Source organism: Cynocephalus volans, chromosome 1, assembly GCF_027409185.1.
Source record: "Cynocephalus volans isolate mCynVol1 chromosome 1, mCynVol1.pri, whole genome shotgun sequence".
NCBI classification, from domain to species: Eukaryota; Metazoa; Chordata; class Mammalia; order Dermoptera; family Cynocephalidae; genus Cynocephalus; species Cynocephalus volans.
In genome coordinates, this window is record NC_084460.1 from 15,257,570 (window position 1) to 15,281,420 (window position 23,851).

The 23,851-nt window shown below is 41.5% G+C and overlaps 1 protein-coding gene across 1 annotated transcript in view; it reads right to left on the reverse strand.

Annotated features, from left to right (window-relative positions):
- The window catches only part of SPTLC3 (serine palmitoyltransferase long chain base subunit 3), a 169,956-nt gene that overhangs the window by 30,798 nt on the left and 115,307 nt on the right, over positions 1 to 23,851 (reverse strand). Inside the window, exons 7-9 of the mRNA XM_063077770.1 lie at positions 22,095 to 22,200; positions 14,807 to 15,026; positions 6,081 to 6,207 (exon numbers count right to left, since the gene is read on the reverse strand). Coding sequence (XP_062933840.1) covers positions 6,081 to 6,207; positions 14,807 to 15,026; positions 22,095 to 22,200 — 453 coding nt within the window. The remainder of the gene's footprint in view (positions 1 to 6,080; positions 6,208 to 14,806; positions 15,027 to 22,094; positions 22,201 to 23,851) is intronic.

Genomic DNA, 23,851 nt, shown 5'->3' on the forward strand with positions numbered 1-23,851 from the left:
AGATGGAAGTTGTGTCATGACATATTTATTAAGCTGAGCACTGAGTTTGACACTCAGAGGAACACCAAATTAATACAAGACATATTTCTTGCCCTTAAGGGGCTTACTGCATTGGTTTGGCTAGGGGACCACCCAACATTTATTAAGATGGAGAAATCAAATCTCCACTTTGGGCTCACTGCACTGCATGGAGTGACAGGCCAGGAGATTAAAAGGGCCTCCATGCATATGGAATGCATGTCTGGCCTGCAGCCCCTATGCCTGTGTGCATTAATACTGTGAGCAGCCTTGCTGCAGAGTGAAGGTGGCTGTTTGTACATAAACATTGTCATTTCACTGGGACTGCTATTTCATCTTTGAACCCTGGCATCAAAGGAACACTGACCTTATTCCTGTAGCTTGCCTTTCTTTGAAGCGTATGGCTTTGCATTGCAGATTAAAGTGGAAGACATTCATCAAGGAACAGATCTGGCCAACCACTCTCCAAACTCAACCCGAAACAAAGCCTTGAAAGGCTCTGATCACAGTTGCAGCCAAGTGGGCTGAAGATGAAGGCTCAGAGCCAGGCTCTTCTTTCTCAGATCCTGGAAGGCAGCTCTATCATGACACAGTGCATCCCTTTGAGCTTTGGGCAACTTTACCCTGAGAGTCAGTCTATCTCTGCAGAAAGGGATGAGCCAATGCAATATTCCCAACCTGTCCTATGCATTTTATTTAAAGCAGGCATTGTTGTAAATGGGGCCAGTGTGATCATCCACTGTGTGCCTTTGAATTCTTCAAAAGACATCAGGCAGAACCACCTGAAACTTGGCTGATGATTCTGCCAGTTTTCTTTTCTATTACTTTCCTTTGTTCATTTCTTTGAAAATAAACCATCCTATCTTTCTCCCTGGTTCTTCTATTTTGCTATAAGAAAACAGACCATACACACAGCATCGTCTCTTTCTCTGTTTTTTCTCTGAATACACAAAGAGGAGTAATGTGAGAAACTTTAACTGAGATTTAAAAAATTCTTTAGTTATAAGAGTAAAAGAGAGAACCAAGAAAAATATCTCCCACCTCAGGGGAAGAAAAACTGATGACAGATGACTGTTGAAGGACAAATGATTTTATTCTTAGATGTAAAGATCTGCAGATCTTTAATTGTGAGTAGAGATAAAGAACTCTGTGATGAAGAGGCAAAACCAATCCAGAGGAGGGAAGGAAATGGTTACAAAGTTGCGTACATGTAAATCAATCAACTGATTCTGATAACATATACATTAAAGGGTTTAAGAAATTAGTGACAATCCTTGTTGAGACATGGGCTAATTTGCAGAATAACTTTTTCCTAGTTACTCTTCTTTAAAATAAGACCAGAGGATAATTTTGGTCATTGAGACAATTCACTCAACTTTTATTTTGCTTAAATCTCAAATAATTGCTTTTTCATTAAGAAATGCTTGGAGTTCAAGAAGAAGATTAATATGGCTTTGTGGGAAGCCAGTGGTTTCAGATCAGTTTCTTCATACAACCTGACAGCCCATGTAGGTATGGATACAGCTTTCTATAGTTTCAGTTTTAAAAGGCTGAAAGATACCTGCTTATTCAATATCCATATCCCTTAATTTACTGCCTCCTCTTTTTCTGGGCATGGCCATGTGACTAGTTTTGACCAATGGACTATAGGCAAAGTAAAAGTGTCACTTCCAGGCTGAAACTCTCTTTCTACCTCACTGACCATGGAAGTTATGTGTTGAGATGGCCAAGCCTCCAGCTAGAAGAACTGCCCCCATGGGAAGTCACTGCCCTTATGGAAGAGAACTGTGCAGGGAGCTGAATGGATTATATTAGACTTGGTATAAGCAAGAAATAAAGTTCTGTTAAGCCACCGATGTTTTCAGAGTTTATTTGTTATGGTGGCATAACCTAGCTTATCCTGACTAATTCAGCACCTTGGAGAACATCTAGTTCTACTTCACTTCCATCATAAGAATTCTCCCTACAGCATCCCTGAGAAATTGTTTAAAATGCTTCTTGAACACCTCAGGAACAATTGCAAATAACAATAGCAAACAACTATGTAATGCTCACTAATAATTTTTTCGGACACAATCTTAAGTATTTTACATGGATTAATTTACCTAATTCTCACAAAAACTTGAATCATAAATATTATTTTCCTCATTTTATAGCTGGAAGAACTGAAGCACTGAGAAGTTAAGTAATTTGCTCAGGGTTGAACAGATAAGTCACTTGCTAAAAGCCACACAGCAAATAAGTAGTATCCTAGGAGTCAAATCCAGGCATCCACCTTCAGTCTTGTACCATGAGGCCTCCCTAGATTAGATTCTCATTTCCTTTTCCAAAAGGCCATTAAATAATATGTAGAATCATAAAACCCAAAAGACAAACCTGTAAGGGACCTTATAGACCAACCAATCACTGCATTTTATATGGAAGGAAAAAAAAAATCATCCCGCAGACCATTTTCCTGCTTTAGTTAAAAAGGTTTATCTTGTGAGTTTTCAAACCAGTGTCCCAGCAATCACTAGGGCTATCAGTATAGATGTAGGTGGAGACATTACTTCAACCAGACCAGCCTTGTTCTTATCTGTTTTATATAGTAGGCTTCTGGCAAAATTTGTATGTGCATAAATTATTCTGCTTTAATAATACTGAAAAAGGATGGTTCTCCCCGTACTGCTACTGAAATAGTAGCCTTGTAAGCTTGCACTAAACAGCATAAGGCTTCACATCAGCTGGGAAGTGGGGTGGGGCACATGGATTGTTAGCCAATGGCTAGTTTTGGGGCCAATATAGCTTGCTATTTCCTTACATGCACTCACTATCTCGCCTGGCAGCAAGCCCTGCCTTATTTATAACTTTATCCCCACCACTGTGTAACATGTAGTAGAAGCTCCAAAAACTACATCTGAAAGATAGGAGAGTTCCAAGACACACTGATGAAACAATTTTTCAAAAAGAGTAAGTTCATTTGGTTTGAGCAAAGTAGCACGCCTTGGCTGTGGCATCCCATAGGGAAAGAAATGACTGGAAAGTTATTGTATGTTTTGTCCATATATCCTTAAGTGTCCAGTGGTGGCTTTCTTCTGCCTAACTCCTGACTGTTTTTTTTTTTTTTTAAAAGGGGAGGTCCTAGGCAAGGAGCCAAGGGCCACAGCTCCCCCCACCTGGAAGCAAGCAGGAGAGCACACCCGGGGTCCCAGGCAAGAGCTGAGAGCCGCAGCCCCCTCCACTTGGAAGCAGGCAAGAAAGCATGCCCAGGGTCCTAGGCAAGAGCTCAGGGAAGTCCCCTCTGCCTGGAAGTAGGTAGGACAGCATGCTGAAAACACCACTTCTGTGTGTGAGTAGCCCACCATAGCCACTCTCATAGCCACAGCTGCTGCAAAAGCTCAATGCCACAGTAGCAGCCATAGCCACTCTGCAAGTTGCCTGCCTGATGCTTGACTGCATTGACAGAAGGAGAGTCACCAGAAAAAGAAGAGGATGTCTTGCTCCTCAAAGCCTACTCCAGAGTAACAGAAGAAGCAACTGCTGTAACAGATGGCCAGACATCAGTGTAGAGATACTAGAAATATGAAAACCCAAGAAAATATGATATCATGAAAAGAATACAGTAATTCTCAAATATCAGACCCTATAGAGCAGGAAATCCTTGAAATGACCAAAAGGGAATTCCAAGCAACAAACCTTAAGGAAACTTACTGAGATATGAAAAGACTCAGTTAGACAACATAATAAAATGAGAAAAAAATCCAGGATATGAAGGAGAAAATTTACAAAGAGATTAATACCTTAAAAAACAATGTAGCAGAACTCATGAAACTGAAATATTCACTCAACAAGATAAAAAATACAACCAATAGCTTAAGCAGCAGGCTAGAGGAAGCAGACAAAAGAATTTACGACCTCGAAGATAGTCTTTTGGAAATAACCCAGGCAGACAAAAAAGGAAAAAAAGTATTTTTTAAAAGGGAAGAAAATCTAAAAGAGCTAGCAAACAATGTTAAGCACACAAACATTTGAATCATGGGTGTTCCAGAAAAGAAGGAGAAAGGAGAAGGCATGGAAAACCTATTCAATGAAATAATAACAGAAAACTTCCCAGGTATAGGGAGAGACACGGACATTCAGATCTAGGAAGCTTCAAGATCCCCAAACAGATTCAACCCAAAAAGATCCTCTCCAAAACACATTGTAGTCAAACTGGCAAAGCTCAAAGACAAAGACAGAATCTTAAAAAAAGCCAGAGAAAAGCATCAAGTCACCTATAAGGGAGCCCCTATCAGACTAAGAGCAGATTTCTCAAAGAAACTCTACAGGCCAGAAGAAAACGGGATGATATATTCAAAATACTAAAAGAAAGAAACTGCCAGCTAAGAATACTATACCCAGCAAGGCTACCCTTCAGAAACGAGAGAAAACTAATGTATTTTCCAGACAAACAAAAGCTGTGGTAGTTCACTACCACAGGACCAGCCCTGCAAGAAATCCTCAAGGAAGTCTTGCATTTGCAATCTGAAAAATGATAATCACTACCATGAATACACAAGAAAGAACAAAACCCACTGGTAGAACAAAAATGCAAATGAGAAAGAGAAAGAAACTAAAATCTTATGATCACAAAAAGCCATAGTGACAATGTGATAATGCCCCTACTGTATTTCGGATTTTAGTAATTTCAGTCTTCTCCCTTTTTCCTCAATCAGTCTAGATAAAGGTTTGCAAATTTTGTTGATCTTTTTAAAGAATTAACTTTTGGTTTTGTTGACTTTCTATATTGTTTTTTAATTCCCTGTTTCATATATTTCCCTTGTAATTTTTGTTATTTCCTACTTATATGTGCTTTTGGTTTAGTTTGCTCTACTTTTTCTATTTTCTTAAGGTAGAAGTTTACATTATTGTTTGGAGATTTTTCTTATTTTTAATATAGGTGTTTACAAATATAAATTCTCCTCTAAGCACTGCATGAGCCCTGCATCCTATAAATTTTGATATGTTGCACTTTGACCTTAATCTCAAAGTACTCTCTAATTTCCCTGTGATTTTTTACCCACTGTTTATTTAGGAGAGTGTTGTTTAATTCCACACATTTGTGAATATTCTATGTTTCCGTCTGTTATTGTGGTCAAAGAACACATTTTCTATGGTCTTAGTCTTTTTGATTTTTTTAAAAGGAAACATTTAAACGAAATCTGCCTTTAAAATAAAACATTAAATAATAGGTCATTGTAAGGTTTAAGTCTATCATCCTGTTATTTGTTCTATCTGTGTTTTGTTACTTTCTCTTTCTTTGCCTTTTTTGGAGTATTTTTATTATTCAGTTTCACCTTTTGTTGACTTTTTTCTTTTCTTCTTTAATGTTAGTGGTTGCTTTGTTATTTTAGTTGTTGCATTGGGATCTATAGCATAAAACTTTAACTTTCTACAGTCCACTTTTAAGTGACAGTATACCGATTCATGAATAGCATAAAGCTCTGAAAGTTGTGTTCTATTAACTTTCCCAGCCTTTATTCTATTGTTATAATGTATTTTACTTATATATGCTATAAACCCTACAATATTGAAAAAATAATAATTTAATATTAAAAATAAAATAAAAAGAATCAACATAGACTATAAAATGAAAAAAAAAAATTAAATTAACTACGTTGGCTTCAGGCAAACACAAGTGACAGCTCCAAGCAAGCACAGGCAAACATACTCACAAAATGTTTACTTCATTTTAACAAAATTAATCACACAAAATTATCCAAATTTGCTAGTCACATCACATTAAGAGGTGATTTGGAAAGATTTTTTTGCTTGAATAAAGGATTCGTGTGTGTGCGTGTATGTGCGTGTGTGTGTGTGTCTGTGTCTGTGTGTGTGTGTGTCTGTGTGTGTGTGTGTGTGTGTGTGTGTGTGTGTGTGTGTGTGCTGACAGCAGTTCCAGTACATATATCACATGGTTGATTTACAAATTGGGTTATGTAAGACAAAGTGTATATTTGACAATGGGGGAGATTGATGGGGCAGAAGGGAGACAGAGGCCTAGGAGAGGAGTTGATGGGAGTTGTCTCTGCAGTCCCTCTTACCTTGCATGGTCCCATCCAGTCCCATGATTAATTTCAATGATCTGATGATTTGCTCTGCTATCGGGGGGCTCATGGATGTAGCATAAGCAGCACTATGTGAGTGAACCCGTAAATGATCCACAATTTCCTTAAATAAAGGGGGAAAACCAAAGAGAAGGCAAATAAATCTCAGTACCAGTAGTGAGAATCACATTTATCCCATTCCCACCTCCCAACATAGCAAAAGACATTTGATTCCCGCAGGTCAAGAGATGAATGTGATCTGACTTTCAATGGCAATCACCAAACTGTTTATTTTTTTCTATTCTCTTCTTGTTAATCTTTCCCTCAAACCTAGAAGCTACACAAAAGTGGAATGCTGCAAGTTTGGAGTTGAAGTCTGTAAGGCAGAGCCAGATGTGTGAAGGAAAATGATTTCTAAAACATTCATTGAGTGCCTACTACACGCAAGCCCTGACTAAATATTCGAGAGTGTCCAAGGAATACAGAATGTGGTTCTTGCTCAAGGAAAAGTAATGGTAGGAAAAGTAACAGTACATGTAAACTAGTATCTGTAACAAGGCTACAAAATGCAGAGGAAAAGAGAAGGTACTGCTAGCTGGAGTCGATAGGGAAGGTTCCAGTGAGGAGATGGAATTGATTAAGCCTTGAAGAATGAAGACATAAGGAGAGAAAGAAAATTTGGACAGAGGGGGTGGCAGGAGGGAGAAGTTGAATAGCAGCATGAAGGCAAGAAAGCAGAAGCCATGCATGATAGATAGTTTGCAGAAAATGGCTGTGGTTCTTGTTCTCCCTGTACTCGTGCATCTTTGCAATCCAAACTTGCAGCTCCTTTCATCAAGAGGTAGGTGAATCTGGGCTGGCCCGGTGACTTGCTTTGACCAGTACAATGTGGCAGAAGTGATGGTGTGTTAGTGCTGAGCCTATGCCTCAAGAAACCTTGAGTGCTTTTGTTGTGTCAGAACCCTCTCCAGCTGCCATGTTGAACAAGCCAGAGCTACTCTGCTGGAAGATGAGAGCTATGTGAAGTCAACAAGTGCATCCCAGCTGAAGCCATCCCAGACCCACCAGTGCCCAGATGACTCAGCAACTGACTGTCACACAAGAGCAAGCCCAGCTGAGACCAAAAACTGCCCAGCTGAGCCCTGCCCACATTGCTGATGTGCAGAATTGTAAGCTAATTAAATAGTGGTGATTTTAACACTAAGTTTTCGAGTGATCTGTTACACAGCAATAGCTAACTGATACAGTATGTCTGGAGGACAGCAGAGGACAGGTTGAGTAGAGGTGAGCAGGAAATTAAACCAGAGTGTACATTAAGACCATATAAATTCTGGTTATGCCTTGGGCAGTAGAGAACTATTGGAAATTTTGTGTAACATTCTTTGGAGTGCTGAGCCCCTACAAAATGCTGGTCTTTAGTGGTAGAAATAATTTTTTGCCTGTGTGCCTGACTCCTGAGGCCAAACATAAGTTCCCAGGTAAGTTTGCTAAGAGCCTTAAGTAGCTCCAATAACTCAGTGCCACAATGGGGAGGGTCTCAGCTGGCATCTGCATGTGCTCAGGCCTGGCTGCACAGACCATCTGTTGGCTCACGGTCTGTGCCTCTCCGGGTGTCCTGCAAAAAGCTAATGGGCTGATAACAACTCTGCTTTAGCAGTGGGGTCTTGAGAGGGTCAGCCATCTTCTCTTTAAAATAATGTCACAGCTCAGAATCCGACTTAGGGATCTTCTCTGCTTGTTCCTCAGGAAGGTGAATTGGGAAGAGCTCTTGGGAATCAAGATCCTCTGCTTCGGGAGGTCCGTATCCTTCTAACCTCCTTCATGGGTCACATCCATTCCCATCTCCGATCCTGGCACTGTGCCCTGTCCTTCACTTTCCCTGCACTCCTGGTGTATGTGTGAGCATGGTTGTTTACAAGCATTTTAATCGTTCACAGCTCATCTGCCTCAGTCACGTGGGTGGCCTGTCTCACAGGTGGTGGGGAAGGTAAGTCAATGATGCAATGCCTCTCCCCGACCCACGGGGGGAACCAGCGGCTCTGGACTGTCTTTCCCGCCTCCACCAACGTGTCTTTTATTCTAAACCGCTCTTCCACTCATCCTCCTTTACTGACTTCCTCTCTTCTCCTCACTTCAAGCTGTTTATTCCTTTCGTTTGTCTCTTCCCTTCCTTCTGGCTTCCTTCCTTCTTCCTTCCTTCTACTCTGGCTCTCTCTCTCCCCCTCTCTTCATTTCAAACTCTCCGTTGCATCTTTTTTTCCCTCTTTATTTCTAATTCCTTCCTTCCTTCCTTCTAGAAAATATGTACCAAGTACTTGCTCTGGCTCTGTCCTAGATGTATGCGTGAGTCCAAGAGGGGAAGGAGGATAGAAAGGGGCTGTCAGGCTATCCATTATCCATGTATATAATTAAAAGTTTAAAAAAATGTTACAGAGAAAGTGGTGGACAAATGGATACAAAGCTATGCTATCTACCCTAAGTGAATAATTGTGCAGTATATGCATGTATTGAAAACAAGATACTGTACCCCACACACATGTATAAGTAAATGTTAAAATATTTTGAATGAAAAAAACTAAAAAAAAAATAAAATAAAATAAAAAAATACCGATGCCCAAGCCCTAAAATAATAAAATAAAATAACATTTCTGTCTATTCTTTTGTTTGGTGGATCTCATAAGAAGAGCTGGGTGAGTTTTCCCCATATTTGACAATGATGTGCATAATGATGGCCTGACTTGAGGCACTGGCCACAGAGCATCCTGGAAGTTCTCGCTGCAGGGTCTGGGGCACCTCAGAGAGCAGCGGTCATTCCCCAGAGCAGCTGCAGCCAGGCTGTCCTTCACAGCTCTAAGTTCAGCACTCTCAGTGAGCAGAGCAGGGATTTTCTTTTTCTGTTGAGAGCAAATACCTCCCCACAAGATGTTGGGGGAGCCCGGTAGGAGAGAGTGGGTAGGTCAACAGAAATCACATGTTGGAGGCTCATGTGGACCTGTGTGAGGAAAGGGGCGTTTCCTGGGGGTGATCTGGCCACGAGGGTTGGGTAGATTTGGATAGAGGCAGAGGAGGGGAAAGGCACGGGCATGTGCTAATGCTGGGAGTAAGGATGGCATCATATGGGCAAAGAATGGAGGAGTCAATTGGGAGTGAGGAAGAACAAGTGCTTCTGAGACAAGGTGAGGAGGGCTGTCCCTTGAGGGGAGGTGTGATCCAGGAGTCATAGCACAGGCTCTGGAACCCATGGCTTGGGTTCAGTACTGGCTTTGACACTCATTGCTATGTGACATGGGCAAGTTACTAAATCTCTCTCTGCCTGAGTTTGCTTCTCTGACAAACGAGATAATAGTAATACCGACCTCGGAGTCACTGGGAGAGGAAATGAGTTAATACACACATGGTGCTCAGAACAGTGTCTGGCACATAGTGAATATCTGATGCGGTTGGTGATTATTGCTAGTGGACTGCCAATTCAAAGATTCTTAGAACCAGGAGTATAAGGTGGGAGGAGGGACCAAAACACAGTAACTCCTTGGACTGCCCCCACATTTAGCAGACTAATGTTGTAAGGCAACGTAACCACACACTGCTAGACCCAGACATCAGAACAAAGATTTTCAGCCCAACTCTTCCTCCACCCTTACTGGGGTGATAGCCTTAGGAGTGAAAAGAAAGAAAAAGAGAAAGGCACTTTAAAGGAGTACCCAAACTTGATGACAGATTGAGTGATTTTGAAGAGACAGTGGGGCCAGAAGCTGGTACCCTAGCTGATATCCAGCCGCTGCTTGAAGCTCCATTTTTAGAACCTTGCCTGTATTAACTCATTTAAGTGTCACAGCAACTTTATGAGGTAGGTACTATTTTTATCCCCATTTTGTAAATAGGATAACTGATTCACAGAGAGGTTCAGAAAATTATTCACAAAAGGCAATAAAACAAAGATTTGGACCCAAAGAATCCAGCTCCACAGTCCCCACTTTAAGCACCACATTATATTACTTCTCCAGACCAGAAAGAGAGCAGCCTTGGCGTGGGGTGAGGGCAGTCCAGGAGAACAACTCGACTGCTACTTACCCTGTGATGCTTTCCCTAATCCACAGACATTTTCCTCATTTTGGGGTGTGTGTGTGTTGGGTGGGGGGATTTCTGGTATACTGAAGTCTACACAGTACTAAACCACAATTGAATCACACCAGTCTCAAAATATTTCATGTCTATTACTCAGTTCTTCAAAGGGACTGAAACTTCCTTGAGAGCAGGGATGGAGTTCCATACTTCTCTTAAAATCCACAGTGGCGGGTGCTCAGCAGGGGCCTGGTAAATACTGATAGACTAATGGAAAGCAGAGGGGATTCAGAGACTGGGGACGGATGGGGGGTCCTGCAGTGTTTAGGGGGTACTAAGGTGCATTCTTAAGAGGAAGTGTAGCAATAGTCTCAGCCTGGGGAACATCGCTGACAAAGGTTAGATAAGGAAACAAGACAAAGCTTTCTTTAATTCCTAAAAGGGCTCTTCCCAATGTCCCCAATTTTCAATTTTCCTTCACAAATTGAGAAATTTTATAAAGTCAAGGTCACAAGCATTCTTAGCTTGGATAAATACCTCATCTTGCAGCATTACTTCCTCTTAAAATGAAGAATGTCTTGTCCACATCTTATTTTATTTTTTTTGGATTGGGTTTGATTTCTTTCAGGGTTTGGGTTTGTGGACAGGGGCTAATTTGCTTGTGTGGTTCAGAAAGTGGGACGCTTTGGGTAACTTTTGAAGAGCATCGAGGAAAGTCTTGAATCCTGGTTACCGATTGTCTCCTTTCCTTCCCCCATTGGGCACCATGAGCCATGAATTAAGAGTTGTCTTTGGTCTTTTGCAAAGTGAGTCTGGGTTGTGTCTTCCCTCAGGGTGGGTTAGAGGTCCCTTTGTACTGAGGTTTCCAAGTCCATTTATAAGTTCAAAACCCTGATTATTTTCTCTACCCATAGTCCTGGAGTTCAAGGGCAATGGTGGCTTCTTGGGAGGAAATCAGACAGGAGGCTCTTAGAATAAACATCTTGATGCTCATTCCATGACCTCTATTTACTTCAAAGGGCTGTTAAAGACAGCCAGGGCCAGGTGTGCAGGGCAGAGCTGGCTTCTGCAAGGGACCTTCCTTTGCCTGGCCTGTAGGCTGCTGGGGCTAACGCTCGTCCCAAATTTGGCTGCCTCCCTCCTCCAGACTTGAGCCCTGAAAGCTATCAGTCATGAGGGCTACCTTTGGGTCATTCATTTGAGAGTGTCTGGTCAGCCTGTGGAGGCTGTGGAAACCAGTGGTTAGTGACAGACATGCGAGAGGACACAGGATCCATGCCTGGAGAAAAATTGGAGTCTGGAGTGTTCACAACATCTTCTCAGCAACTGGATAAATAAAAATTTAAAACAATAAAAACAAAAAAACCTAGTCCCATCAGCTCACGCTTTCTTCAAAGAATCCATTCATGGCATGGAGCGCTGATAGGTGGAGAGAAATTATATGGTATTTCACTTGAAAGGTCTTGAAAGGACAGAATTCTTCAAATTGGGCTGTTCACAGTACATCTATAGCAGCTCCAAATTCAAAGTGAGCAAAATAGCAAATCTTGCTTGCTCTCGAGTGACTGTTTTGGTAGTTTCCCTGAGGTGGGGAGAGGGATTCATATCCTGGCAGTAAACTAATTAGCAGAGATGAATTTGCAGGGCATTTTGTGAGGGAAAGGCTGAGGCCAAAACAAAACCTTTTACTCTCTGTGATAGTATCTCAGCACCAAACCAATTTTTTCTCCCCTTGTTTGTTTACAAATATATTTCTTTTACATGACTCATCTGGTTGCTAATATCTAATGTTCTGACCTTGACCCATTCCACAAAGAGTTTTACATCCTCCTAGACACTGTTATTGAGAATATAGTTCCTGTACATCAATATTAACATCATTTAAAAAGAGAATTAAGAGTCAGATGCTTTTAAAGTTTTCTAGATTTTTGAACCCAAGTGACTATTTTCAAATCTCAATATGAACATAGTGAAATTGAAATATTTAGAGTTTCAGAAAAATGTCAAGTCTGAGTGTGTGCACTTTAATATTTTTTATAGTTAATTTTGTTGTTTTGTATCCATTAGTTTATAATCCTGAAAATTTTGCAGTACCCCCCCCCCATTGAGATATATACTGCAAAATATCCAGGATGTATATATGTATATATGCAATATATATCTATTTATACATTTAATATGTAATATATATATAAACTTTGAAACTCTGAAAACTGTACTTAATTATTTAATCAGATAAGTGGAACATTTTTTTCAAGCCAAAATCTTTACTATTTTTAATCCTATCTCCTTTCAGTTAAAAAATCATAGTTTAAAACAGATTCAAAGTGAAAAATTTTCACAAAATTACCTAAAGTTCAGGAGAACGCAATATGTGGTTTAAATTGAAACTACACATAATTTAAAAATTAAATATACAGAGGAGCAGATACATAAGTTCTATTAAATCATGGGCTCATGAGGTTGGAAAGAAGCCAGTATATCTGGGTTTATCACAGTCTCACCAAAACCATTCTAGATAAAGGTGTATCTGACAGATTTTTAAATAATCAGGGAATGACACATACATGCACTTTCTCAAGTGCGCTTCTATCTCCTTGCCCTCGAGGTCTTGAAAACTGCCCTGTTTTCCAGGTTTTGCATCTTGCTGCATTAGGGCAGCGTATCTCAGTATGGGGAATGGGCCTCTGCCAAACACTCTCTAATTCTTGCTGCCATCTAGTGGTGATCTCAGAGACTGAGCTGGGGAGGAGAAGGGGTGGGGAGAAGAGAAAGGAGGAGGAAGAATGCATGGGACAGCCCTCTGGACCCAAATATGCACAGAATGAGTGTTTTAAAGGGCAAGAAAATGAGCAGATGCACATACTTTTTCTGCACCTTGATTAATGTAAATAATAATAATTTCCCCCATTGCTCAGTAGTAGAAGTTATGTAGACAAGATCACCTTCACTTTTAAAATACTCCAACTGGCTTCGGGATGGGGAGTGTAAGACAGAACCCCAGTGAGCTGCTGGTCCTTACTTCAGCCAGTCATGAGCTTTTGTGCAAAGTGGGTATCCAATGAAGGAACCCTAAGGAGAAAGATGTGACATCTACCACGTTTGATGACATTTCAAGGATCTGCTTGCTTCGGTTTATTCAGGTGCCTTTGGTCCAGGAAACAGAATTACACTTGGTTAAAAAATGTGTAGCTCAGAACTGCTGCTAAAGTAATCACAAAACCACGAGCTCACAAAGCAACGTAGCCTGGATAAGGGAGCTCCTAAATTTGAGACCCTCTGATCCCACTGCTTCGACAACCTAGGAAGGGCACATTTGACCCCTGACCAGATTTAGCTGAATTTTGTAAGATCCTGGGCATTCTCTATGTTTTTAGCATTACCCAGCTAATTCCCACAGGCTGGGGGAGGGAAGATGGAAAACAATGCTTTGAGCCTGGAAGAAAGCAGTGCTTATTGAAGGGTGAAGACCACTTAAAACTTTGAACATTTTAAGCATCTGTGTGTCTCATGGCAGGGCAAGTGGCCAAAATTAAATCTGTTGTTTTAAATCACTGGCTTTCAGTGACAGGACTGTTTTCTACTGCACGCCCTGATTTGTCTAACTGGTTTACCGGGAGTCTGAGCTCTTGTTCCTGCTGGTCACGATGGGTAAGGAATTGGGAATTTTAGGTAAGCTGTTGATGCCACCTGCATGCTCTCTTCTGGCCCTGCTGTGCTGTCCTAGGTGGCGCTAACACCACTGTCACATAGTCTCTCTGGGACAGGAGTACGGGTGTCTGCGATAGCAGTCGGCATTTGGATAAGGCTGTCATAGAATGGGGCAGGCAGCTGGCTCCGTTATCCCTCGAATCTAGGTTTGAATATTTGATTTTCTTTTTGTCCTTCCCTCCCTCTTCTTTTTAGTTTTCTCTCAAACATTGCATGTGGTTTACATTCACACCCCCCTCGGTGATATTGGCACTAGAATGACAGGGCCAGCACTCACTTAGCAGTCTAATCCCATCCGATCCGAATTTTTAAGCCATATAGATAACTATATGGGATGGCAAGATTGGACCTCTGGCTTATTCAACATCGTGGAAAAGAATTATTTTGCAGAGAAAATATCTTAAAAGTACATTCCTGATCCTGCCACGGTTTTGGTTAAAACTCTTAACACCCACAACTTGTAGCCCAGGATCAGCTCCCTAATATCTGACGTTTGTTTACTGTTGCTATTTTCTGCTTTGTGTTTTTCATGCCACAAAAACCGCTCTACTCGTAGTTCTCATAACATCCCCTTGAGATGCATTATTCCGTCTCTGTGAAACCTAATCCCCCATCATTTGAGTACAAGACTGACATTCAGAAAAAGAAAAGGTGCCAAACTTCTACCCTGTGGAGTTCATCATCCTTTGCCTTTGTACCTTGCGTACACTGCTAGAGTTGCCGTTTTATCATAACTGACTCCTCACGCTTCTCTTCACTATCGGTGGTGGTGGGGGGGTGCTCTTTGACATGCTGGACCTTGCCTGGCAGTGAGCCCACCATGGCTAGGCTGCAGTGATCAGCCCAGTGTGGGAACTGAACTGAAGCTTTCACAGAATTCAGAGAAGACCTACAGACCGCATCCCCAGGGTGTCCAGACTTTAAACAGACATAAGGAGTCCCTCTCTTACCTTGCTTCCAGCGATGTAACCTCCTGAAGCTCCAAAGCTTTTGGTGAATGTGCCCATGAGCACGTCAACATTGCTGGGGTCTATTCCAAAGAATTCCGTGACACCCCGGCCAGTTGGGCCCACGGCACCAATGCTGTGAGCTTCATCTATGTAGAGGTAAGCCTTGTATTTCTTCTTTAGAGCCACGATCTGGGGCAGATGCAAGATGGAACCTTCCATGCTAGGACAGAAGGAGAAATGCTTATAACTAAAGAGTACCCTTCTGGGAAGTTCTGTGTCAGTCTCCTGTCCAACATGTCTCAGACAGCTTGCCCTGACACCAATCAGGGATGGCAGGGGCATGCCATTCCTTTCTTCTTAGGGCATATTTTGTTTGGCTGAGACAATCTTCTCAATCTTGTAAGGCTGCTCCAGTATTTCTGGGCTACTTGAATAAAATAATTTACGTTCAACGGATTTGAGTGCTTTGGATTGTTATAGCTAATTCCCAAAGGAAACAATTTACTCACTACATCATTGATCCAATTTATTTGTAAAGCTGACTAGTGTAACTAGACTGACCATTTTGGATTGCAGGTATTCTGCTAGTTTAAATTAAATTACTCGATGGTAATCCACCTTTATCCACCTGCTGCTGACTATTCACCCAGGTCCGTCTGACTTAAACTCAATGCTTGAATCGCCAGAGATTAAAAGGGGCTATTAAAAACACACAAAAGAACTTTATTTAAGACATAATATTAGTCAAAGCACAATGAAAAGTCCTTAGGACCTTCTGTTCAGTACACACTGCAAGTCAAAGGTTTATTTGGGGCTCCTGGTGCTGACCCTCTTTCTGTTCCTTCAGGGCAATGAAACAGAAAGTTAAGCGAGCATCAGAATCCCCTCAAGGGTTTGTTGAAGCACTGATTGCTGGACCCCTACCCTAGAGTGATTCAATAGGCCTGGAAGGGGCTGAGAATATGCGTTTCCATCAAGCACCCAGGAGATGCTGACACCAACAGCTGGCAACACTTTGAGGGCCTCTGCTATAGACGAGCCCTTTTGTTTTAGCCCTACGTGTTTTATTTTTCAAGGTATTGTAAATTGCAAAAACACTTCAAGTCCTCTGGCAAAGGGAAAGATATGAAGTCAATAAATAAGTAAAATTAAAATTTATATTTACATGGCACCTCTGGGACTCAATAGATTTGAAAGAGCTTTTGACTCTAATCAGTTCTCGGAACACTTTGTAAGTTGTGTCTACACTGCACACAGTTTTGACTGCTGTGACAGGCGAGTTTTATGAAAACACAAACTCATTCACTCACCACACAAAGGAATGTGTCCAACAACTCAAGCAACCCTTCAATGTAGTTCAAGATCTAATCAATAGAATCAAATGGAGAGCTCAACTTCTCCTTTCTTCCTAATTAGTTTATTTATTAGGTTGAATTTAACTTTGTTTTTTTTTTTTTTTTAAATAAGCTTACGTGTTAGGCTGATTTGGTCAAAACAGTGCAGTCAGTATGCAGTTATACAGACCAATGGGTGTTGCTTTGGAGGGAGTGTGATGATTAGCAGGTGCAGCATTTGTGTGTTTCACAAGGTCACTCTGGATGGCTGAGTTCAGATTTGAATGAACTCAAGACCAAATAGAGTCATCTTCTTTTACGTGTTTGTGAGTTAATGTGCTTGTTAAAGTTGTTTCCACTGATGGGGAGACAGTCTGGCCGTATGACTGACTACGCTTAGATGTGGCCACGCTACCTACTACAAACCCGGCCAACCTACATGATGCCCTCTGCCTCAGTTTCCTCATATGTAAAATAAAGATGATGACGGGACCCAGCTCACAGGATCTTTATAACAGTGACTATAAATCATACTTGTAAAGTGCTTAACCCATAGTGTGCACTCAGTTGTTCATAGGAGGAGGAGCTCATGAGGAAATATTTGCAACAAGGCCTGACCTGAGAAACTGGGAGCCCCTTGACAACACTCTATTGAATCTTTGAGGAATGAGGCTTGTGGATGTCATTGTGGGTGTCATACATAATAAATGTCCTCAGGCTCTCAGAATTCTAGAAATTTCTTCTCATTTAAAAAATATTATAAGTTGCTAACACAAGTATGCTGAAAATCTGAGATGCCACAAATAGCCATTCTTTGTTCTGGAACTGGGTTTGGCAAGAGCCAAGGTTAATGTTGAGCAGTGTTTGTAGACACTCTGGGTGGTTAATTAACCATCTTTTTAATGTTCTAGTTGATGTAAGGAGCTTTACCACCTGGTTTATATTTCTTCCTCTAAGATTAATGACTCTAACATACTGCTGATTTCTGGACTGAATGAAGGGTACACGTACAGTCCTAGGGAGAACTCAGTTCTATAGAGTTATATTCACCCACATTAAGTTTTTGTTTTCTTAGCGTGATCACATTTGAATTGAAACTATTCCTGTGGTGGGATATTGAATCTGGTGCATGAATAAAAAGGCTATCTATGTTATTCCCATAAATTGCTGTCAAAAAACAGTGCCAAAACTGATAAAGAAAGCAAGAACAGAGTTTTATTCTTTCTCCCCGGAAGGAAGGTTATGTTTTCCTTTTGACTTCAATAGAAGAAAAGCAACTAAAATACAACAGTAGATAAAGATAATTTCACCAGTTAATTTGAAGCTCTGTGTAGAACTTGAATTATTCTTAAACCAGCAAGCCCATGAATAATTTCTTTATATCTTTTCTGTTACATTATGTATTAACTAAGTGACAAGCCTCCTTTTTGAAATCTCTCTCTCTCACCATCTTTTCCTCCACGTATAACCCATATTATCCACTGGCAGGATTGAGAATTAAATCACTGGTTGGCCAACTTGCATGGTGACAAAATCGCCTTGGTGAGTCCAAAGTATAACCCAAGTCAAGAAAGGAAGGTGGAAAGAGAAAAAAAGAAGTTAAGACCAATTAAAAATGAAATTCTGTTTTCTTATTCTTTATTTAAATCATAGAGATATAGAATAGAGTTTACCACCAAAGTCCTCAATCCTCAAACTTACATTATGTTGGGGACAATGGCTTACATTCTTAGAGTAAATGGTATTCTGAGATTTCAGCATATATTTATATATGTATTTATTTGAAAGGGCTAGATATTATTTCTTGGTTCATTATTTTTTTTGAAAATTTAGGCTCCAGCTATGCTAGTTTATGTTCACATTATTTGGAACACCCAGCTCACCCCCCCAGTATATTTTTTAATAATTTTGAGATTTCTCAACCACTATGACTTAACAAGAAATCTGGACTTCTGAGAAGCACAAAACTTGAAAAATGTGACTTTAAAACAATACTTAAAGAAAACACAGATTGAAACACTAAAGTAATACTATCATATTGCTAAACCCAAAATCACGGATTCATGGAAATTTAGACTTCAAGTTTCAATCCCTCTATTTTACAGATGAAGAAACTGAGGTTAACGACGAAGGTCAAATGGGTGACCTTGCATTTCCCACGTTCACTTCATTGGATGCGGACACGTGGGCTGACTCTTCTATTTACATCGAGCTTTTGTCCCACCAGGGCCACCCGATGTTAATTCCAGCTCTGCTTCATCTCGGTTGTCTGTTCTGAGGCAAGTTATCTACACCTCCAAGACTGTGTCTTCTTCAAAATAACCTCAGGGGTACTGGGAGGTGTACTCAAGATCGCCTCGTGAAATGTTTACAGGAAATGGACACATGCCTGCTCTGAGTTCTTTCTCTGACACCTGCTCTTCTGGGGGGTGAAGAGTGAGCAGCCTTGCTACACAGAGAGCTTATTGTTTTCCCGGCTGCAGTTTCTGCACCTGAACATAAATATCATGATGAAGACAGCTGGCCTTGGGTGTGGGCGTTCTATGGGCTGGGCCTCGGCCCTGCACTCACTCACATGATCTCATTGAGAACCTACAAAAGTGCCCTATGGAGGGTGCACAGCTGGAGATGGTAACACCAGGATTTGAACCCAGATCCTAGACCTGCCTCCAAATCTTGACTCCTCCATATTCTACATATAAATAATGATACCTATGAATGTTGATATCATCATCATCATCATTATTATTATTATTTTGTGGGGTGTTCTGACTTCTCGGTCCTGGCATCCAGCCTTTTCTATCTCAAAACCTGCATGAAACTTTCTGATTTGGCTGACTGTTCTCTTTGAGTTATGAAAAAGTTGATGTATGTAGCTCTTTGTAGTGGGGGCACTTTGCCCAGGTGGCAGGCTATAAGCAAGAGAAAAAAATTGGGGAGTTAAAATTCAAAGGAGGCTTTATGTAGGTATGAACAAGCTAGGCGTCCATAATATACCTCTAAAAAGTGGAAGCGCATTTGTGAACTATTGATTTTATCTTCCTAACCCTGGCCCTTTGGAAAATCCTGTGGGAAATAATTTTATCTTCTGGTGATAGTTACAAACTAGATCACCCACAGGAAGGCCTTTCCTTTGAGGTTTAGGGCTCTAGAACACCCCTCCAGGCTATCCTTATTTTACAGATGAGGAAATTGAGGCCCCAAGAGCTACTGAGGCCTGTCAAAGAGGTGCCCTGATTTTTGTCTGTGAAGGAGGTCTTTCAGGTCATGGTCTCATTTAAAACCAAGACTCCTGTGTGAAGGAAATAAAAGGAATCTTCTTTATGAAGGCAAGTCCATGGAAAGTGTGGACTTCACTCTGTATAATTTATTATACAGGCAGGTTATTGAGCTGCTGTGATAGATTGCCTCCAAAAGGTGCTGCCTGCAAGTCTTCCCAGCCCTTTACACACAAACTGATCCTCTCATCAAAAAGGTAGGATCTGTTTCACTGCCCCTTGAATCTAGGCTGGCCTCTTGATATATTTTGGCTAATAGGATACAGCAGAAGTGATCATATACCAGTTCTGGGTCTAGCTTTTAAAATCCTGGCAGCTTCTGCTTTGCTCTTTTGGAAGCCAGCCACTGTGTTATACGGAAGCCCTAGCTTGACTACTGAATGAGGAGACTACATACACAGAATGTCATGTGGATGACAACAAGGCACCCCATGTGATAGCTAGTACCAAGGGCCAGGTATGAGCAGGTTATTTTGGATGTTTTAGTCCCAGCTGAACTCGAAGCTGAATGCAGTCCCACAAATGACTTCCAACCAACACCATATTTAGCAGAAGAACCTCCCAGTTGGTCCAGACAACCCACAGTAGCATGGGAAATAATAAATCACTGCTGTGTAAATCCTTATTCTTTTGTATTGTTTGTTACATGGCAACACATAGCAGAGCAGTTACTATTACTAATGCAACCTAAATTGTGGCTTGGTGCCACACTGGCTTAGAGCCGGAAGTTCACACCTGGATCCTCTGTCCCCCTGATATCATGGTAGGACACAGGCCTGGCGTAGCCATTAACAAGTCCTGCTGCTGGAGGTTTCTCTGTCTAACTGATGGGGATATTTGACAGTAAAATGTTGGTGGTCTACTTAATTTCAGCCATGATCAAAGTGCTTAAAATGTAACCTTCCTTTAGTGGAGCCAAGTTCTGTTTATTTGCAGTTGGATTCTGTTTACTTTGGTTAAAGGAGATGCTCAGTCTGTTCTCCCTCAGCAGATCTGTCCTCCCATTAGTCCAGGCCTGAGTGACAGGTGTTTAGATAAGGGCTGTTTGCTCCCTCTCAGGCTGGCAGCTGGCACCAATCACACAGGGAGAAAGATCCATGCTTGAGGTTACAACAGCCCAGAGTCAGTATGGGATTATTTCCGAAATGTAGCAAGTTTAGGGCTAGTGAGTATTTAATGATTCCAGAGCAGAATTTCCCAACCTTGGCACTACTGACATTTTGAGCTAGAAAATTCTTTGTTGTGGGGGGCTACCTGTGCATGGGAAGATGGTTAGCAGCATCTCTAGCCTCTCCCCACTAGTTGTCAGTCATACTCTACTGCAGTTGTGACAACTGAAAATTGACAAAGGTGCCCAGGTTGGGGGCAGGGGCTAAATCATCCTGGAGAACTTCTGGTCTAGAGTCATCTCCATGACTTCATAAACAGGACATATCCTCTGGGCTGACTTTAGGAGGGTTGATAGGTGCTGGGTTGACAGGCGCTGCACAAAGTGGGCCACTAGAAACTGGAAATGCCAGCTATGAAACCCCACAGTAGCACTGGGGACAGCCAGAACATCAGCCATTGGGGCAATAAGTACTAGAGTTAAAATAAAAAAAAAAACAAAACACGATTCCAGGCTTATTATTCTTAGTTTAAATATGGGAGAATTTGATTCTTTTTCTCCAAAGGAAGGTAGGCACATTTCTTTTGGTTCTTGTTATTCATCACGTAACAGAAACAATGAGCACTCAGGGGCTGATCAGATTATCCGGCTTAACCAGGTCCACACTCCTCCTGTGTGGGAAGTCAAACAGCACCTCACTTCCTTCCTTTTAATGTTTTTCATGTTTCATTATCTCATAGGAAATATCTCCCTTGATTCCTCCAACATCAGGATGTTTGAGAATTACTTTAGAAGCGGATACTCCGAGATTATGTTTCCTTGGCTCATAGCCTAGGACACCCAACAGAAGGAATGCTTGGGAGCACTTTCCATCTCAGTAACAATAATCAACTCAGACAGAGAATGAAGCAAATTCAGTCGCAACCTGCAACATAAAAGTGCTCTGAATGGCTTCATGGGCATTTTGTCTGCTCAGCTTAAAGCAGCAGGAAAACTCAGGCCAAGGGCATATCTTTAGATGCTAAGATCACCCACCATCCTGCTCTGCAGTGAGAATTGCACTCCAGGTTAGTCCTACATTGTAAAACCACACGGGCCTTTTGTATTCTGATGTCAATCATTGGCCAAATTCAGCAAGTGTCTGGAGGTCAGGTGCCCTGTCCTGTTGGGGGAATATCTGGGCAACCCAGTGGCAACATCTATGACAGTCATTAAGGCAAAGAGTGTCCTGATATTGAATAACCCAACTGCAAGCAAAAGACATTTGAAACTGGGGCAGCCAAGGGTAGTGAAAAGAACCAACACAAGTTAGCAACCCCCTGTGAGGACATTTCTGAGGAAGCCTTTATAAGCATGCTGGCCTTCAAGGTGCTCTGCCATATGCATAGAGTCATTGAAAAGACAGGTGCCCCCAAGGTCTGACAGCTCCCATTGGTAGTTCTGTCTCAGGTCCTCTGTAATATCCATATCTCACTCACTTTTCCATTTAGCTAGGAAAGGTCACCCTCTCCCCATTAGTTAGCATGCTGTGGGCCACAGGGTTAAAATGCCTCTGGTTATCAACATACCTGTAGACACCCTCCGCCATGATGAGAATCTTTTTCCAAGCTCTGCGGGTCCGAGGCTGGCCGTAGATGACAGCATCTCTCAGAAGCTTCTCTAGGCTTTGCATGTCTTTAAATAATACCAAAAAAGAAATGGAGTCATAAGAGGGTTTTCTTTTCCTCCCCCATTTTCTTTCTCGAGGAGGCATCAGATTTTTTAAGTTCATGCTCAGACCTGAACTTTCACAGAGCTAAGTCAGAATTAGAGAACACTCAGGGAGAGAGAGAGGTGTATTTTCTAGAAAAACTTAACTGTGACAAGAGGAATAGTCGGGTTTGTACAAGAAGGCGGAGTAAAACCCCACTGGAGGCTCATGGTATCCTAGATTCCTACAAATCTCTCCTCTTCTGCCCTAGAGAGATTGAAATCCTACTCTCAATGCACCTCTTAAGCTTTGTTGCCAGGTTAAAATAAACCCCGAGAGGCAAAATGAACTACTAGTCATCTATTGTTTACACATGAGTATGTTAGAGGTTGGCCGAGTTTGCACAAAGCAGCAGCATTTCTGGCAGGGATTGCACTTCCTAGGTTTTGGGACTTGATTTTCAACATCCAACAACCTCAGACATTTCAAAACCTTAAGGCAGTGGAACAATTAGCACTCTTTTGCAAAATATTTGGGGAACTCTGGACGTATTAATAGTACCTTACATTTATTGAGACCCATCCATGTGCCAGGCAACCTCCTAAGCCCATGCTTTGCCAGAGCTCATTTAGTCCTCACAAGAGCTTTCCAGAGGAGGCATTAGTAGTATCTCCAGTTTATGGTTCAGGAAACTGAGGCACAGAGGGATTTGGTAAACTGTCTGAGGTCAATGATCATAAATGGCAGAGTCAAAATTTAAGCCCATGTAGTCTGTACTGTGAACCACATTTGTAACCACTACTGTACTGCCTTTTGTGAGAGCTGTTATCCCTTCTCAAACTCCATGCTATAGGAAAACAAGGAAGGATGAATATCTAGTAAAACATTCTCGTTAACTTTTAATGTCAAATGTAATTATCAGTGGCATTTCATTTACCTGCAATCAGATGTAGATGACTGGGCTGGGGTTGAGAGATCATTTGGAAAAACTTGTCTACCAACTCAGCTATTTGTGTGTGTGTGTGTGTGTGTTTTATTTTGTTTTTAGCTTTTAAAGCCTTTAGAGAGAGAAAAATGGCAAAGGTTTATGTGCATGGTTTTTTTTTTTTTTGTCTTTTTCGTGACCGGCACTCAGCCAGTGAGTGCACTGGCCATTCCTATATAGGATCTGAACCCGCGGCGGGAGCATTGCCGCGCTCCCAGCGCCGCACTCTCCCGAGTGCGCCAGGGGCTCAGCCCCATGTGCATGTTTTTTGACTTGCTATGTTTCTACCATATTTCTCTGCACTTCCTAAGCTTCCCTTTTTTGAGAATCTGGAACTAAAACACTTTAGGTTGAGAATCCAATCTTAGTTTAAAGGGATGGAGGTGCTACTGAACTGCTGGAGTGACTGTTATGTACTGCTCACCAGGCATTAAAGTACCATTAGAATGCTCACAAAAGGAGACATCTAGCAAAGACAAATCAAAAAGTGCACAGTTGATACTGGTTTTGACCCATGTAGGACAAAGCTCTCAAGAAGAAGATGTCCATTGGTTTGCCACTCACTGGTCTGAACTCAAATTAGCTAGGCTCTTGGGTCTCAGTGAAGAGCCCTTCAACTTTGTCTTCGAGTCTCCAATCAGTGTGTGGAT